The sequence below is a fragment of the Rhinoraja longicauda genome, chromosome 21, assembly GCF_053455715.1.
Source record: "Rhinoraja longicauda isolate Sanriku21f chromosome 21, sRhiLon1.1, whole genome shotgun sequence".
Taxonomy (NCBI): Eukaryota; Metazoa; Chordata; class Chondrichthyes; order Rajiformes; family Arhynchobatidae; genus Rhinoraja; species Rhinoraja longicauda.
In genome coordinates this window covers 17,908,287-17,927,940 of record NC_135973.1, presented here as the reverse complement: position 1 = coordinate 17,927,940, position 19,654 = coordinate 17,908,287, and the positions used below count along the sequence as shown (strand labels likewise).

General features: G+C 42.5%; 1 protein-coding gene across 11 annotated transcripts in view; it reads left to right on the top strand.

Annotated features, from left to right (window-relative positions):
* The window catches only part of LOC144603981 (rho GTPase-activating protein 17-like), an 81,716-nt gene that overhangs the window by 21,196 nt on the left and 40,866 nt on the right, over nt 1–19,654 (top strand). For all 11 annotated transcript variants that reach the window (XR_013548674.1, XM_078417907.1, XM_078417903.1 and 8 more), the window contains exons 2-4: nt 11,038–11,077; nt 14,591–14,695; nt 17,408–17,484. Coding sequence is in view for 10 of the 11 variants with exons in the window: in XM_078417907.1 (XP_078274033.1) it covers nt 11,038–11,077; nt 14,591–14,695; nt 17,408–17,484 (222 nt within the window). In the remaining variant the exon portion in view is untranslated. The remainder of the gene's footprint in view (nt 1–11,037; nt 11,078–14,590; nt 14,696–17,407; nt 17,485–19,654) is intronic.

The following is a 19,654-nucleotide window of genomic DNA, read 5'->3' as shown; positions in this document are numbered from 1 at the left end:
CAGTTTGACCTTGCCTATGAAAGGAGAAAGCAGATGGTTATATGGAACAAATTACCAGAGGAGGTAGTTGAGACAGGTACTGTAACAACATTTAAGACATTTGGATTGTTACATAGATAGGAAAGGTTTAGAGGGATATGGGCCAATCGCAGGCAGGTGGGACTAATGTAGATGGGGCATCTTGGTCGGCATCGGAAAGTTGGGGGAAAGGGCCTATTTCTGTGCCATATGACTATATTAGTCATTCCAAAGGTGATTCCCAGGGTTAAATCCAGGGATCAGAGAGGCTGTAAATGGGAGACACACAGAATTGTAGGTGCAGGAATCTCGAGCAGAGCGCAGAGTGTTGGAGGAGCTCAGTGGGTCGGGCAGCATCCATGAATTGAATGGGCAGGCAATGTTTTGGGATGGGGCCCTTCTTCAGTTTTGGATTGGGACCCTTTTTCAGTCCGAGGAAGGGTCCCAATCCAAAACGTCGCCCGTCCATTGTCATGGCGGATGCTGCCTGACCCGCTGTGGTACTTCAGCGCTTTGTATTTTACTCAGAGACAGAAAAGTTAGGTTTGTATTCTTCAGAGTTGAGAAGAATGAGGAGTGATCATATTAATGCAGTATAAGGTTGTATGGGGCACAACAGGGTAGATGCCGAGATATTGGCGGCACAGTGGCATAGAGTTGCTGCCTAACAGCGCCAGAGACCCGGGTTCGATTTTGACCTCGGGGAGTATATGTGCGGAGTGTGTATGTACTCCCTGTGACTGCATGATTTTCTCTGGGTGCTCCAGTTTCCTCCCACATTTTAAAGACGTGCAGGTTTGTAGCTTCATTGGCTTCTCTAAATTGTCCCTAGTGTAAAGGATAGAGCTAGCGTATGGGTGATTGCTGGTCAGCGTGGGCCGAAGGACCTGATTCCACGCTGTATTTCTAAACAACTAAATTAGAGTTGTTGAATTTGATGCCACTTCCTCCTGTTATGCACCTCTTCCCGCATTGCATCGCCATTCTGGAGCTACTTGCCTGATGTTGGCTTGTGTTCCTACTGGATATGAATGGAGGCCTTTCTGGCATCAAAGATTTCTCTTCTCAACATCTGGCACACTCTGGTGCATTTATAAGGAAACCCTGATACGGATTCTCCAGCTTGCAGTACAGCAATGCAGATTCATTTTTATGGTGATTCGTACTATTACTTGAAAACACAAATGCCCACCTTTACAAGTTATAAGGTCTCTTTAAATCCATTCACTTCTAATATCAGATCTCTTGATGCGGTTTCTATCCAATGAGCTCCATGATTAACGGCGGCTATATTCTTCAGTCATTTCTAATTATGAAGCAGATTGCAATGTCGGAGCACAGGGTAAATGAATTCCACAATCCTCAGGTTTGTTTTTCTGGAAAAGGGCAATTTTTGTGAAAGCATACCACCAAGACATTTCTTCTGGGTAATCTCCAGTTTTAAGAACCAGTCAAAACATCTAAGAAAATGAAAAAGTAGACACAGGGATGCTCCTGTGCTTTCTTAGCACTTTCTTCACTAGGTAAGTTTGGCTTATTTTTGTTCCTTGTCTACAAACAACAGTAATCAGAATCAGAATAACCTTTATTGTCATTCAAAAAAACAAGTCTTTTGGACGAAATTCCGTTACCCACAGTCCAACAATAAGAGCAATAAAAATAAGCAATAACACACACAATCACAAACCAACACAAAACAAACAAAAAAAGAAACATCCATCACAGTGAGTCTCCTCCAGTCACCTCCTCACTGTGATGGAAGGCCAGAATGTCTTTTCTCTTCCCCTGCCGTCTTCTCCCGCGGTCAGGCTGTTGAAGTTGCCACGTCGGGGCGGTCGGGGCTCCCAACATTGAAGCCCCCACCGGGCAGAGAAAAATCCCGCGGCCTATTTCAGGCCACGCCGGACGGTGAATGGTCTGCGGCGGGCCGACCCAAGCCCCGCGATTCGGGGCGGGCGAAGACACTGCCTCTGCCGGAGCTCCCGATGTCGGCCCCCACCCAAGGGCCTTTGAGCCGATATCCACGCAGCCCACGGCCAAAGCCTCCGAAGGCGAGTCGCAACCGCACTCGCAGCGCCACCACAGCCTCCGAAGGCAGCCAGCTCCGCAGATGGTAAGTCCGGTCCGCTGGCTCTGCGAACCAGAGCCCAGGTGGTCCCAGGTGGAGGCTGCCAGATCCAGGTGTTTGGCCGATGGTAGGCCGCAGCGGGAACGGAGACATGACGCGGGAAAAAAGGTCGGGTCTCCGTTCGGAAGAGACAATTTTACAGTCGTCCCCCCCCCCACATAGTACACAACCACAAAAAAACATTACATCACATCTAAACACTGCAATTAAGACAAAAAACAACAAAAAACACAAAAGACCAACGGACTGCAGGTGAGCCCGGCTGCTACGCAGCGCCGCCACTTCTTGTCACTTCCTTAATTTGGAGTACATGTCTGTGAATGCATTGCCATTCTACGTATATGTTTGCAAGTTTATATTCGAACAATCTGTGCATCCATTTCACGCAAATATTTCAGCTGTTTCAGCTGAAGAATCCTGAGACATAAAGCGAGTACTTCCAAAGATTTTCTCTCACTTAGTTTTTATGCCTCATTACAAGCTGAGTTATGTTTATAAGTGTAAGGCTACAATGCAGCCATTTTTAGGAACCCATAGTTTAACCTTAGAAAGAAACGTGCCCATACCAAGTTCTGAGTTACAACCAGGCACGTGAATTTTCCACGTTTTTAAAATCCATTTTCCGCGCTTTTTGCCTAATTTCCGCATTTTTCACTTTACCAATGGAGAAATCTGATCAAAAAAAAGAAAATAAACGATGTACAGCAGCGTTTCTGAACCGGGGTTCCCCGGAACACTAGGGTTCCACGAGAAATAGTCGCTAATCATTGAAATCCGTACAAAATTACGAGAGCCCACTTGAAATCCCCCTGCCCTGGTAATCTCCCCGAAAAAGTGGCACGCAGGCTGGGCAAGGTAGCCAACCTCTACCTCATCGGGACTTCCACGGCCGATCGGTGGGTTGAATTTGCAACTGGCGGCTGGGGCTCTGGAACTCCAGCCCGGCTGGAGCCAGCACATCTCTCCCCATAGCCGACTTCCTTGGCCGGCTGGATAATCCAGCAAAGCTCTGGAACCAAGAGTGCCAGAAAATCAGTGGTGGAACTGTAAAGAGTAAATATTAAATTTAAGTGCAAGATTATATAACTAAATTAATTAAAATAATAAAAATGTTATTAGTATACAGTGACATATTCACATTATTATGTAATGTCCATTTTTACTTTGAAATGCACAAAAAGAGGCATGAAACTGGTAAATTTGTATGTAAATGTTCAAATAAATTTTTTGACTCCCGCTGTACGCCTCGAGCAAGCGCTCGGCTCTTTTCCTCTTTTTTTTAATCTCACTCACATGCCTGTACAAGAAACAATTGCTGCCCTCGGCATTAAATGTCCTTCCTTAGTGGATGTTGAGCCTTCAAGCATTGTGAACAGTCCCAAACTTTGTGCGGGCTCTTGAAAGTCCTACAAGACTTGAGCCAAGGGCATGGCTTAAGGTAACTCGCTTTAAATAATATAAAATTCCGTGAAATTTGTATACTTTTTGAGGACATTTATCTATTTCTGTTGTGTTACAATTGAAACATGACATTTGAGGAAACTGGTAATGTTTTAGTTAAAAATAGCTTTTGGTATTTTGGGGGGAAACGTCTTAGTCTCTATCCAACTCATTCGGATAATGGTTCTTGTATTGCTGTTACTACTGTGCTTTTATATTTTATTATTTCATGCTCTTAACTTACCATCCAAGATAATTGGGGGGAAAAAAAAGTAAATTTCCAAAGCTAAACATGTGATATGCTCTGTCGTGGAAATTTAAAATAGCCTTCCAATGTCAGACCAGAGTATTAATGTTTTGAACACCAGATCAATATCCCTAAGTGTTCACTCAACAAACTTATGAGTGTTACTTGCACAATTATTTAAGTTTATTCTGCATTGTCCTTGCAGACAGCATGCTCACTGTTTACATTTGCAGTTGTCGCTGAACCTGTTCAACTAGATTAATGTTACTACCTTATTGGTCGTTCTAATTCATGCTTCATTGAGTTGACCTGAAGAATGTTCGCATAAGGTATTCATTCTGAATTTTGCATTTGCGGGCTTGCAAAATCTACATTGAATGGAGTACAGCATAATGGGGGTAACACAAGGAATAAGAAAAGTCACCAACATAGTTTCATGACACCATGGTACATCACATCGGTAAAAGAGGAAAAAATATTTTCAGAATGGAAGGCAGAAGAAGCGGCCTGACTGTTTGTAAACAGTAATAGCACCGCAACATTATTTGACTTCAGATTATTTTTATTTTTGTGACCTATTTTCAGATTTGTCTTGAAAACTCAAATAGTTCTGCCACCCATAAGTGGGGTTACATTCGAGTGTAAGCAAAAGGACCAGAAATCAGTTGAGAAGTCAATCAGTGATCAGTCAATCTTTTCCTTCAATATAGTCAATGATTCCACATTAATAGTTTTCCGTTCAAAGCAATCAAAGGCGTCTGAGAGAAAAAATCCTTGCTCACTTCTGTGCTAAATGGGTGACCCTTATTCAGAAAAAATGCTACCTAATTTTAGATACCCCAACAGGAATACCATCCTCTCAGTATCCACAACATCAATACGCTTCAATCAGAATTTCAATAAGGTGACGCTCATTCTCAACTCCAGTGAGCTTAGGCCCAATCTGCTGAGTGCCTTGATCACAGGAATCATCCTTGTGAATAATTTCTGCTCTACCTCTAATTAATACAATTTTATCTTTAAATGTCGATTCTCCAGTTGCGGTCTCGTCAGCATTTGTAAAGTAACATCAAAATTTCCCTGTGTTTACACTTCATACCTACCCCTTGCAATAAAGACTAACCTCACATTAGCCTTCCTAAATATTTGCTGTACCACTGGCCAATTATTTAAAAGTAAAATAATGTTAAGGTGTACTAGAAAAAGATATTTCTTCTGGATAAACTGCACTTTTAAGAACTTGTCAACCATCTAAGATGCAAAAGAAAAATTAATACAAGCACAGCAACAAGATTATAAAGGTGATATTTAACTAACTCGAATCAAATCATAAGATGTATTGCCCCAAAGAAAATAGGTCATTGTGCAATTTTCCCAATATGTTTCTTCTGCCAAGATCTTTTTCCTATCCCCATCTTTTCCATACAATCCCTTCCTCTGCAAAATAGCCACAGGGAAGCTGCTGCACTTTCCTGGCACTCATCTCACTGGAAGAGCTTGGCCTCTGTGTCACGTGGGCAGTAGTTATTTGAAGTACGTATATATATATAAGTGCAATGCCACTCATCGTGTTTGCTGTGTGCTTTTGTTTGAGACTTTTACATGACACCATTTTCTATTCTCACTCCATTTAAAAAAACATTTGCCTTTTCATTCTTCCAAAGTGAATAACATCACATTTTCTCACCAAATTCTCCATCTGCCAACATCTTGCCCATTAACTTAACCTATTCATATCTATTTTCATGCCTTTTGTATCCCCCTCATAATGTGCTAACCTCCTCCACCTATTTTTGTATCATCGACAAATTTGTTTACAGTTGATTCAGCCCCTTCAGTATTAATATAAATTGTAAACACTTGATGGTCAGGTAGTGATCCTTGTGGCACTCCTTTGTTTGCTCATTGAGAATCTGAAGATGATCCATTAATACTGACTGCTTTCTGTTAGTTAGCCAACTTCTTTGCATGCTGGTATTTTACCCAAAGCCCATGCAGCAAATTTGTCATGAATAGTTTATTATCTCCTTAATAATAGATTATTTCCCCCAGGACTTTCATCATAGGTTATATCTTAACTAACAATATATAGTTTCCTGCTTTCACTCTCCCTCCTTTCTTAAATAGCGGTGATAATACTGTGGGAAGATTACCAGACTAACAATCCGGACTAACAATTTTAGAAATCAGAGTCCAAATCTCACCATGATGGCTGTGGAATTTACTTTCAGTTAATCTGCACCTCCACAGACTCCTCTGTCAAGCTCCTCATATTTGCAGAAGACACAACCCTGATTGGACTGATCCAGGATGGGGAGGAATTTGCCTACAGACGGGAAGTGATACAGTTGGCGTCCTGGTGCCATCGCAACAACCTGGAGCTCAATGCTCTTAAGACCGTGGAACTAATTGTAGACTTTCAAAGAGCTCCCCCTCCCCCCACTCACCATCAACAACACCAGTCGCATCTGTGGAGTCATTTAAGTTCCTTGGAACCATCATCTCCAGGGACCTTACATGGGGGGCCACCATCGACTCCACAGTCAAAAAGGCCCAATAGAGGATGTACTTCCTGCGGCAACTGAGGAAACAAAATCTGCCACAGGCAATGATGGTCCAATTCGATACTACTATCATTGAGTCCGTCCTCACCTTCTCCATCCTGGTCTGGTTTTGGCTCAGCCACCAAGCACGACATCCGGAGGCTGCAGTGGGTCGTTCGATCAGCTGAGAAGGTTGTTGGCTGCCCCCATTGACGAACTGTTCACTGCAAGGGCCAGGAAGCGAGAGGGCAAGATCATCTTTGACCCCTCTCACCCTGGCCACAAAATCTTTGAAGCACTTCCCTCTGGAAGGCGACTCCGGACTGTCAAAGCAGCCACAGTCAGACATAAAAACAGCTTTTTTCCACGAGTAGTAGTTCTACTCAATAACCAAAGTCTGTAGTCCCTTTTTTGCTCTGGTTTATTTTCATCCACATGTTTAGATCGTAATGTTGTATCCTTATTGTTTTGATGTGTTTATGCTTTATTCTTAATTGTTAACTGTATGTTTGTGTTGTCATTTGTGAGCGGAGCACCAAGGCACATTCCTTGTATATGCACATACTTGGCCTAAACTTAATTCATTTATCTGGAGGTCTTTTGCATTGCCAAAGCTACCAGATGTTGTAAAAATCTACTGCCCTTACTTGGTCTGGCCTAGCAAGACATTCAGTTCGAGCCTGGTCTGCCCAGATCCCAAAAGCTGAATATGAGCTGGTTCTGTCATTAGCTCAAGATGTGCTGCTGCCCAGGTTTCAACTTCCTCTTCAGCACCGTGTAAAACTGTTCTGCTTCCATTTTTCTCAGTACAGTGTTTAGTTTGGGCACTTTGCTTGTCTGATGTCTAAAGACTCCAAATAGGATGCTGTAAAGGCAGGGATTAATTGTGGCAAAACCCAGTTATCAAACTAAACTTGTTCCATCCCTGTTTACTGACACCTTGCGATGTAATGCGGAAGTGAAAATGATGGCAAGTGCTATTTGACATAGCTGTAGCTTGAAGACAAATGATCAGACTGGCATCATGCTTTTGAGTGACAGTGGTCGTGAACAAATGCAGTGTGGTTTAATCATGGTAGAGCTGTCGGGTCTATTCTGGGTTTGGTTGAGGGCAAGCATTTTAGATGCTATCCAACTCTTTTCTAAATTATTTTTTGGCATCTGGGCTACACTTGCAAGGTTAGTATTTATTGCCCATCCTTAATTGTCCTTGAGAAGATGGTGGTAAGCTGTTGGATACGAAGTGCCAGGATTTTGATCCAGCAATGAAGAAAGCCTGTTGATATATTTCCCATTTGTGATAGTGTGTGACTTGTCCTGCAGCTCATGGTACTCACATCCACCTGCTGCCCTTGGTGATCTTGCAAAAGGGTCAGAAGATAAAGGCGCAGTCTGGATGAGTAACTACCCAGTGCATTTTACAAATGATATACACTGCAACTACAGTGTGGTGGAGGAGGGAATCAATGTTTAATGTGGTGGATGGGATACCAATAAAGCACGGTATTATGTCCCAGATGATATCAAGGTACTTCAGAGTTGTTGGCACTGCTGTCTTCCAAGATAAAGGAGCAAACTCCTGACTCTGGGCTATCAAGAGATTAATTGCTTTCAACAGGATACCCAGTCTCTAACCTTCTCGCAGCCAAGAGTTATGAGATTGGTCCAGTTGAGTTCTTTGCCAATGGTGTCCCCCAGGGATGGGATGATCTTGGGAAAGCTAAACATTGCCAGCTTTGGTCATTAATTCAAGGTCATTAATTACTTAAAAGAAAGTCGTTTACAACAAGTTATTTCAAAGTTTAATTTTGGAAATGCGATCAAAACTGAAACCTTCCATTAAATCTTCCATTAAAATAAGGGAGTTGAAATAAATGGAAAGAGTAATGAATATTGAAATAACATAGAAACATAGAAAATAGGTGCAGGAGTAGGCCATTCGGCCCTTCGAGCCTGCAGCACCATTCAATATGATCATGGCTGATCATCCAACTCAGTATCCCGTACCTGCCTTCTCTCCATACCCCCTGATCCCTTTAGCCACAAGGGCCACATCTAATCCCCTCTTAAATATAGCCAATGAACTGGCTAAACACTGGAATTATGAGCAGAGTACTTATTAATAATGAATGCAGTGTGCCTCAAATGCAAATACAACTTGGCTAATTTATATCTGCTGTTGCTATATTATTTTGGCAAATATGTTGAGCAGAGCATTTCCTGTGAACTTGTTTCAAGTTGCATGGTCCCCGTTTTAATAAATAACTGGCCTCTGAGGAATGATTAAAAAACCATTTTGTCAGATGCTGGATGTAGACTCAACAACCACAGGATTTCCTTTTATAATATTTTGCCGGCCTCATCAACATTCATTCAATTGTGCGGTAATTTGGTAGATCTCCCAAAGAATGGCTGAGTTGGGGACATTAGATCCTTTATCTTGTTTTTGAACATTGCCTCAGGATGACCTGCAGGATGATGCAAAATAGCTGAATAGGTCTTTGACAGGCAACTGGAACAAAAAATGGGTGGAATAAGCCGCATGCCATTACCGACACAAATCTTTATTCTTCGTATGTCTGAGAATAATGTGCAGCATTGAAGCAGTGTGTAAGTCATTGATACTCGGCTTTATTTTTAGTTCCTACTAGACCAAGTGGACCAGTTGGGCCCAAACCTCTCCTGCATTGGTGCAACACCCTCTCCTCCCACCTCCCCTCTCCCCCCCCCTCCCCTCTCCCCCCCCCCCTCCTCCCCCCCATCCTCTCCCCCCTCCTCCTCCCCCCCTCCCTTCCCCCCCTCCCCTCTCCCCCTCCCCTCTCGTCTCCCCTCTCCCCCCTTCTCCCCTCCTCTCCTCCCCTTCTCCCCTCTCCCCCCTCCCCCTCCCTCTCCATCTATCCCCCTCCCTCCCTCCTACCCCCTCCCTCCATTCCCCCTTCCCTTCCTCCCACCCCATCTCCCTCAACCCCCCTTTTCCTCCTTCCTCCCCCTCCCTCCCTCCCTTCCCCCCTCCCTCCCCCCTCCCTACCTAGGAGATAGATTTAAACTTTTAAATGTGAATAACTTTAAAAATATAACACCGATTTCGATGAAACTTCTTCCATTAGCACCAAAGGGATGACAGTAAGGTGGGCCTAAAATTGTTGCGCTATCGTGTACTGTTTTGGCTGTAGTTCAGGATCAAACAAACAAGAGTTTTAGTATATAGATTAGCTATGTTTGGGAGTATCTTACAACAAGGCTGATTTAAGATGATGTTCAGCAATGGGCTTGTTCCAATCCCAGGTAGATGTCAGAAAGAATCTGACTAACTGAACATGTATTTGTATTCATCTCTTCCTAAACTCCTCCCTCTGATTCATCGTGCTAATTTCCAGCAGCGAATGTGGAGCTCGCTAGGATTCAGGCCATAAATCAGCAGTCACTGCCGTTTCCCTTCCTTTCACTATTCTACAACGTTGAATTTTCTGTAGAGCACCCCTTTACTCTTGTATCTTTCTCGTGCATCCTTACAATTCTATAAGCTGGAAATTTCCAGGAAGACCTTACTGTAGTTTATATTGGGAAACGAGCCTGGCCAGATGACTGGTGTTATGGTGTAAGAGCATTTTTGGAGATAATGATCACAATACCATAAGTTTTAAGATTGTTTCGAATAGGGGAACGTCTAGATGTTGGGGAAAGGCATTTAATTAGGGCAAAGCAGATTACAATGTCATTAGGCAGGAGCTAGGGAGGGTAGATTGGGAGCAGTTGTTATTGGGAAAGTCCACAGATGATATGTGGAAGTCATTTACAGACCAGTTGATCAAAGTACAGGATCAGCATGCTGTGGGTAATCAAAGAGGCTGTAAACTGTGATGTTTGGTGGACTGTGTGGGGTGGGAGGACCCGTTGCTCCTCCCGTGCAGCAGATGGCATTGATGTGCAGAGGGATCTTGGAATCCCATCGCACAGCTCACTGAACTTGGCAGCATATGGTATGTTTGCCTTCATTGATTGGGGCATTGAATATAAGAGTAAGAAATTCATGATGAGCTATCTAGGATTTTGGTTAGGCTACATTTGGAGTATTGTGTGTAGTTCTGGTCACCCCATTGAAGGAAAGATGTGGGGGCTTTGGAGAGGATACAGAAGAGGTTTACTGGAATGATGCATGTATAGAAAGTTTTAGGTACAAGGAGAGATTGGATAAAGTTGGATTGTTTACTCTGGAATGTTAGAGGTTGAGGGGAGACTTGATAGAAGTATATAAAATTATGAGAACCATAGGTAGGGTAGACAGCCAGAATCTTTTCCCCAGGGTGGAAATGTCCAACAATCGAGGGCATGACTATAAGGTGAGAGGGAGAAAGTTTAATGGAGATGTGAGTGGTGGGGGCCTCGGACGCACTTCCAGGGGTGGCAATGGAAGCAGATGCCTTGATGGCATTAAAGAGGCTTTTAAATAGGGACATGGACGTGCTGAGCATGTGATGGAAGTGACTGAAGTGTAGGACTAAAACGTGACGGAGTTGATGGTGATGAAAGAGTTAAACATACACATAAAAAGAGACAGTTTGCTGCGTTAATGACATGTTTTAGACTTTCCTGTAACTGGGTTTACCACTGTTCCTTCAGATTTCATATGTGATTCTAATCATTGTTTTTTTATGTTTCAGAGCTGAGAAGACCGAGGTACTTAGCGATGACCTGCTGCAGGTAATCTTTTGATTTTGTTGTTGGTAGCAAGCAATATATCATTGAAGTGAATGCACTAATTGTGAGTAATGTGTACATTTTCCTGTATTCATGGAAATACATCATCCTGGTGGAGGACATTAATTCAATCACTTTCTTTTGTGTAAAACAAAGTATAATGTAATGAAGGTCATGAGATTTTTATTTAAGAATGGCCATCAAGAATCATATGCACCAGGACCACAACAATTAAATTCTTATTTGCTGCATCTTCAGAAACACATTAGTGCAACAACAAATAAATAAACAATAATAAATATTACAATAAATTATCAATAATAATTGTAACTAAATCATAGTGCTGCAGACATAGTACATAGTACATAGTACATAGTAGATAATTTCCAAGGTCAGTTTTGTGGTTAGGTTTATGCAGTGAGATTCAAGCCTGATGGTTGATAGGAGGAAGTTGTTCTTGCATTTGGAGGTCCCCATTCTCCAGCTCTTGTAACCTTTCCAACATTAGCAGCAGCATGAGAGTGTGGCCTGGGTTGTGTGGATCTTTTATATTAGCTGCTTTCTTAGGCTGCATTCCCTGCAGGTCCCTTTGATGTTGGGATTGGAGCATGCAATCATCGCCAATAATGGACACCACTCCCTTCCATTTACAGTAAACCCTCATTTTAATGGACCATAGCGGAGGGAGTGATGTCCATTATTGCCAATGACTGCAGATGATGCTAAATAGACAAAGACTGAAAGTACTGGAGTAATTCAGTGGGTCAGAATCTCTGGAGAACATGGATAGGTGACATCGGAACCCTTCCTTAGACTGATTCAGTCAGCTGAGTTACTCAACACTTTGTGTCGTTTCAGTTTAAAACTAAGCTTGGTATCTGTGGGGCTCCCTCCCCTCCCCTCCCTGTCGCTTCCAAGGTGGAGTATGTTGGTGACTCTGGGGGAGGAGTAGGCAACGGTGAGAGGAAGGAGGGGGGGGGGGGGGGGGGGGAGGAAGAGGCCAACTGGACCGGGTGACGAGAGAAGCAGGTGGCTGTATTCGAGCACGGAGCAGACAGCAAGAACCTGCCGAAAGCAAGAAACAGCAGCAAGTGAGAGAGGTGCTCGCACCTTGCGAGTCGAGAGTAGGGTCGGAAGCCGAGGCTCTAAATGGCCGGGGAGACGGTGGGAGCCAGGGTTGAGCCAGCAGATCATTCCGTTATTTACAAATTATTTGCACTGCCTACGATACCACTTATCCTAGTGTCATCTGCAAACACATGAATCATGCCTGCTATCAGACTCCTGAACCAGTCATCTTTTCCATAACCCATTCTCGGATATGCTGCCACAAACTTTCTCTTTAGCCTCCTCATTCAGTTATTCCATTATTGTACTTTAGTTTTTCTTTTGCACTACTTCAGATTGCAGTACAATCTTTTCACCATACTGCTGTTTTGTATTTATTGTTCTTATTGTTATATTTATCATTATTACATGTAGTGTTTACTCTGAATTTCATTGCCCCCTGGGTGTAGGTGACAATAAACGAATCTGAATTTCTCACTCACCCAGAGTGAGTGAGAACAAAATTAAGATTCATGCCTAGAAATTTAGATGCTTACAACAGTTGCTGGATACAAATGGAAAGGTGGATGAGGAAATGGACAAAGAGGAAGCACGTAAAATATTTGGAAAACAGTGAGACATTATGGTGATGGCAGACTGGTGTGTCTTGGATAAATTGTCACTGCTTACAAGAAAGGAAATAGTTACCATTTATAAAGTACCTTTCACAGTACAAGATGTCCTACAATACTTGCCAAACAATGAAGTGATTTAGAAGTGTTGTCACTGTTGTAATCTCAAAGATAACAGCCTGTTTGCAAATACTTTATTGCATGGTGTTGATAAAAGAAAATACTGGGGTGACTTAGAGAGAGTTACATTTAGCTCTTCGAGCTGAGGGAATCAAAGGATATGGGGAAAATGCCGGAATGGGGTACTGATTTTGGATGATCAGCCATGATCATATTTAATGTGGTGCTGGTTCGAAGGGCCGAATGGCCTACTCCTGCACCTATTTTCTATATTTCTATGTTACTTCTCTGCTCTAGAAATAGTGCCAACGAGTCACTCAATAGAACCTCCATTTAATGCCATTTCTGAAAGGCAGCATTTCAGATTGTTTAGTTTACGGTGCGCCATAAGGATGCATTCTCAGCCCCCTATTATACTCTTTATCCACTCATCACTGTGCAGCCAAATACCAATCCAACTCAGTTTACAAGTTAGACACAAAATGCTGGAGTAACTCAGCGGGACAGGCAGCATCTCTGGAGAGAAAGAATGGGTGACGTTTCAGGTCGAGACCCTTCTTCAGACTCAATTTACATTCACAGACGGGACCACGGTAGTGGCCCGATATCAAATAACAAGACGGAGTGCAGAAAGGAGATTGAGAACCTTGTAACCTAGTGTCAAGACATTCTCTCCCTCAATGTCAGTGACACAAAGGAGATTGTGATTGACTTCAGGAGGCGAAGCAGGACACATACATTTGAAATCGCCGAAGTATCACCAGCAATTTGTCCTTGGACCAACCACATGAAAACTATAGCCAAGAAAGTGCACCAATGCCTCTACTTAGAAGACTTAGGAATTTCAGCATGTCACCAACTTCTATTATCACGATGCATCACAGCCTGGTTTAGCAATAGCTTCATCCAAGAGAACAAGAAATTGCGGAGCGTTGTGGACGTAGCCCAGACCATCACGCAAACCAATGTCCCTTCCATTAACTCCATCTACACTTCACACTGCCTTGACAAGGCCACCAGCATAATCAAGGACCAGTCTCATTCCAGTGTACTCCCTCTTCTCCATTCTCCCATCAGGCAAGAGATACGACCACCACACGTCTTTGGGAATGTGGGAGGAATCTGGCGCACCTGGAGGAAACCGGTGCAGTCAAAGGGAGAACATGCAAACTCTACACAGATGTGCAAACTACACAGAATCCTAATGGGGGGAGAAAACTGGAAGAGAGTTGGGGGTAGGACAAAACCTGGCAAGTGGTATTGTGGATACAGGTGAGGTGGTTGGAGATTGTGTGACAGAATGTCCACGGTGTTTATTTGCCGTGTTATCTCAGATTAACTAATTAAGCCTTGGAAGTGGAACCAAAATCCATTACCAATAAACTATTGGTGCTTGTTTACATCTTTCAAATTGTAAGACCGTCTATTGAAATATATTTAAATATATTAAGACAGACTTTGTCTATTTTATTTAAAAAATCAAAGTGCTCTTGATGTTTCATTTGCAAGCAATGGTCAGTTGATGCTATTAAACAGATTAATTTCCTAATTTCTTGTTTATATTTACTCCTGTACTCTACAGTGTTATAATTGTCAAGAATTTATAGATTGAGGAAACAAAACATACATAACAAAACATTGATATCTGTACTTTATGATCAAAAAATGGAAAGAGAGTAATACTAAATGTGATGTGTCCTCCATGTTTCTGACATAGATTGAGAAGCGGATGGATACAATCAGAATTATTTCTCATACTATTCATAAAAGACTGGCTGCGTGTTTGCAAGTTCAACAGGGCACCGACGTGGACAAACGATGTGTAAGTAATACTGTAGGAAAAAAAGCTACAGATGCTGGTGTAAATCGAAGGTAGACACAAATTGCTGGAGTAACTCAGTGGACCAGGCAGCATCTCTGGAGAGGAATGGGTGACTTTTCAATACAAGACCCTTCTTCAGAACTGTTGTGCATAACAGCATGGGCAATGAGATGTTCCTGCTGGTATTTTAGCTCAATTCATTTTTTTAAATTATTTTTCTTGAAGATGTAAAAGTGAACTTATGTCAATTTTCTATTCAAGTATAATTTACATAATCTGTAAATAAGTCTTATCCATGCCTATTTAATAAACAAGAATTGTAGACAATGTATATTGTTACTCTAACATTAAACTAAAGAAAATTAGATCTCATCCAGAGCTGGATCTAAGCCAGCACCTTATAAAGCCTCAGCTTTACATACCTGTTTTTATATTCTAGTCCTCGAAATGAATGCTAACATTGCATTTGCCTTCCTTACTATCATCTCAACCTGCAAATGAACGTTTTGGGAATACTGGACCAACACTCCCAAATCCCTTTGTACCTCCGATTGCTAAATCCTATCCCCGTTTAGAAATTTTGCAAATGACACGAAAATAGATGGAGGAGCAGGTAGTGTCAAGGAGGCAGGGAGTCTGCAGAAGGACTTGGACAGTTTGGGACAGTGCCAAAGAAGTGGCAAATGGAATACAGCGTAGCAAAGTGCATGGTCATGCACTTTAGTAGAAGGAGTAAAAGTATTGACTATTTTTTAAATGGATAGAGGATTCAGAAATTGGAGGTGCAAAGGGACTTGGGAGTGCTGGTGCTGATTCCTAAAAAAGTATGTTGCAGGTTGAGTCGGTAGTAAGGAAGGCAAATGCAATGCTGCCATTCATTTTGAGAGAACTAGAATATAAAAGCAAGGAATGTAAAGGAGGTGTTTTAAGGCACTGGTCAGGCTACATTCAGAATATTTGTGCGCAAATGTGTGCCCTTTTGTGAGGGAGGATTTCTTAGTACTACCCTCAAGGATTCTCATCTGTAGACCAGGGAGAGATAGCCGATTCGCAAGAAAATTGGTTTCAATGAAGGAAGCAGAGCGTGATGGTGGCAGGTTGTTTTCAGACTGGAGGCCTGTGACTAGTTCATTGCTGTTTCTGGTTTGTATCAACGATTTGGATGAGAACATTCAAGGCATGATTAGTAAGCTTGGAGATGACACTAAAGTGGGTGGTATTGTAAATAGCGAAGATGGATATCAAACGTTAAAGCAGAATTTTGATTGGTTGGGCAAGTGGGCTGAGGAATGGTTAATGGAGTTTAATGCAGATGAATGTGAGGTATTGTATTCTGGGAAGTCTAACCGGGGCAGGACCTTCAAAGTAAATGGCAGGGCTTGGGAAGTATTGTAGAGCAGAGGGATCAAGGAGTCCAGGTACATAGTTCCTTGTAAGTGGTGTCACAGGTAGATAAGATGGTCGTGAAGGCTTCTGGCACTTTGGCCTTCATCAAGCAGGGTATTGAGTTTAAAAGTTGGGATGTTACATTAACATGCACAAGATATTGTGTTCAGTTTTGGTCACCCTACTGTAGGAAAGATATTAAGATGTTGTTAAGCTGTAAGGAGTGCAGAGAAACTTTACGAGGATGTTGCCAGGACTCACTCGGGACTTGAGGCCATGAGCTAATGTGAAAAGTTAGGCAAGCTAAGACTGCACCTTTAAATGTAGCGGATGAGAAGTGATCTTATAGAGGTGTACAAGATCATGAGGAGAATAGGTAGGGTAGATGCACAGTCTTTTACCCAGAATTGGGGAGTTCAGAACCAGAGGACATGGGTTTAAGATGAGGGGGGATAGATTTGATGGGAATTTGAGGGACATTTTTCGTGCAGGGGTGGGTCGGTATATAGAATGAGCTGGTGTGCGAGGTAGTTGAGGCAGAAATACAATTTAAAAGACATTTGGACAGTACATGGATAGGAGAAGTTCCGAGGGATATGGACCAAACACAGGCTATATGGGGCACCAAGGTCTGCATGGGCAAACTGGGCCGACAGCCCTATTTCCGTGCTCTATGTCTCTGTCTTTTGATTCTATGTCGTTTCTTGCAAAAGTTTGGATTTCATTCCTTACCAACAGAGCCATCTCGCCCCCATCTGCCCACCTACCTATCTTTTCGATAGGACGTGTATGCAGCAACAGAATGAAATGGGTTTGTAAGGGAATGTTTCTGATGAGAATTAGGTCAAATGGGATTGCTTGTGCTTTAGGAAATGGGAGTTCCGATAACCTCTTCTGTAAAACTCAGTGGTGTAGTTGTGAACAGAAATGGCAAAGAGTGTATGGGTTTAGGAGGACAGTGAATGTTTGAAGATGGATGAGTTGAGAAATTATCGCCCTTTGATGAATAAACTGTGAAATTGCATGATGAATGACCTTCACTATGTTAACTTATATGTACAGTTACATCACAATACAGTGATGTGCTCCATCTCAGTATCTTCTTCAGTGACAGTTCTGCCTGGCTTCATGGACATACTTCAGCTGTTAACTGGAAAATAATTCCTGACATAAATTACTCTGCAAATACAAGACTCATTACTTCATTTTGTTGAGTGACTATATAGAGCTAAAGTGTGAAGCCAGGAATGATCTATCAAAGTTAAATTGTCGCAGGAAACACAATTGATTTACCTTAAACATTTGATTTTTTTTAAATATTTTCAGAAAAAGTTGCCACTTATGGCTCTATCCCAAAGCATGCAAGAAGGACTCGGCTTCTTGGGCGATGACTCTCTTATTATGTAAGTACTGTTCTCGTAATTATACTACTTTAGAATCAATTTCTTTTGACACCACAAGCTAAAATTCTCAACTTCAAATAACAGAGGATAATCCACAAAAGCATAAAATATGAAATGAAGCACTTTACTGATAAAACACCACGTGACACACGATATCTAAAGCACAGCTACATATAATTATTAAAGATGTAATAGCAGTGCATTTGGAAAGCAGTGACAGGATCGGTCAAAGTCAGCATGGATTTATGAAGCGGAAATCGTGCTTGACTAATCTTCTGGAAATTTTTGAGGATGTAACAAGTAGAATGGATAAGGGAGAACCAGTGGATGTGGTGTATTTGCATTTTCAAAAAAGCCTTTGGCAAGGTCCCACACAAGAGATTAGCGTGCAAAATTAGAGCACATGGTATTGGGGGTAGGGTATTGACACGGATAGAGAATGGGTTGACAGACAGGAAACGAAGAGTTGGAATTAACGGGTCCTTTTCTGAATGGTAGGCAGCGAGGGGTGCCGCAAGGCTCAGTGCTGGGACCTCAGTTATTTACAATATATATTAACGATTTAGTCGAGGGAATTAAATGTAACGTCTCCAAGTTTGCGAATGACACAAAGCTGGTGGTAGTGTGAGCTGCGAGGAGGATGCTATGAGGCTGCAGGGTGACGTGGATAGGTTGGGTGAGGGGCAGATGTATAGCAAATGCAGTATAATGTATGGATAAATATGATGCTATCCACTAGTAGCAAGAACAGGAAGGCAGATTATTATCTGAATGGTAGACACAAAATGTTGGAGTAACTTAGCAGGTCAGGCAGCATCTCTGGAGCGAAGGAATGGGTGAGGAATTCAAGAGAGAGTAGATTTAGCTCTTAAAGGGCCTGTCCCACTTAGGGCGATTTTAAGGCGACGGCCGGCGACTAGGCTGTCGCCGAACGTTCACCGGGGTGTCGCGGGCATTATCGTGACAAGTCTACCAAAGATCGTAGTGGATCGTAGTGGATCTCGGCACGTCGCCGAGAAATCAAACGGTTTGAAATCTCTCGGCGACAGCTGGCTTGTCGCCAGGTATCATAGCTTATTGCGGTCGCTGTCGCGTGCTGTCCCCAGGTTTGATAGGTTCTCTTAAGATACATTTAGAAGCACATAATATTAAAATAAGTAAAGTCATTTGCAAAATACCATAAATTGCTTGTGTTTAACCAACATTTGACAGGTAGATTGGAGGCGACAGTTTGACGGTCAGGTAAGCGTGGGAGTTTTCGCGATGTTTTTGGCCTCAGCCATTACATTTAAAGTGGGCTCCAAACCCAGATATTCAACCCAGAAACCAGATATGCATCTCCCTTACATTTTCAAAGAATGCCCACACACTTTTCACAAAAATCCACTGAAGCACTTTAAAAAAATTTTTTTTAAAATACAGCTATTAGTAAACTGGAAGTATATCCAGTTTATTCCTGTTAGAGTGAAGCTTGGTTTTTAAGTAATCCATACAAGGTGTTATAGTTCAAAACTCTCAAGTACTTACCGACTTGTCAGTGATTTCAACGAAAACCAGGACGCCAGAGAAGCATTGACAGTGTGGGAATTTTCGCGATGTTTCAGAAGACGCTGTAATCTCAATCTGACTCGGCATTGTCGTGGTCATTGTCGTCGGGTAAAAGAAAAGTTTGGCGATCTGCTACGACTTTGACAGTCGCCAAAAAGATCGCTTAAGTGGGACAGGCCCTTAAGGCTAACGGAATCAAGGGATATGGGGAAAAGCAGGAACAGGGTACTGATTTTGGATGATCAGCCATGCACTTAGGTAGACACAAAATGCTGGAGTAACTCAGCAGGTCGCACCTATCTGTATTAAACTTCATTCATCATTCCTCCGCCCACCCACCCAACTGATCAAGATCCTGCTGCAATAAATTTTTTCACTATCCATGATGCCACCCACTTCATTGTCATATTGAAGGGCGTTGCTGGCGAAGGGCCAAATGGCCTATTCCTGCACCAGTTTTCTATGTTTTTTAATAATGTTCTTCTGCATGTAGGCTGCTCTGGAAGGTTAGATTGCGTGGGATCCAGGAAGAGCTGACCTAGTGTATACAGAGTCGGCTTCATGGAAGGAAGCAGAGGGTGATAGTGGAAGGTTGTTTTTTGGACTGGAGGCCTGTGACTAT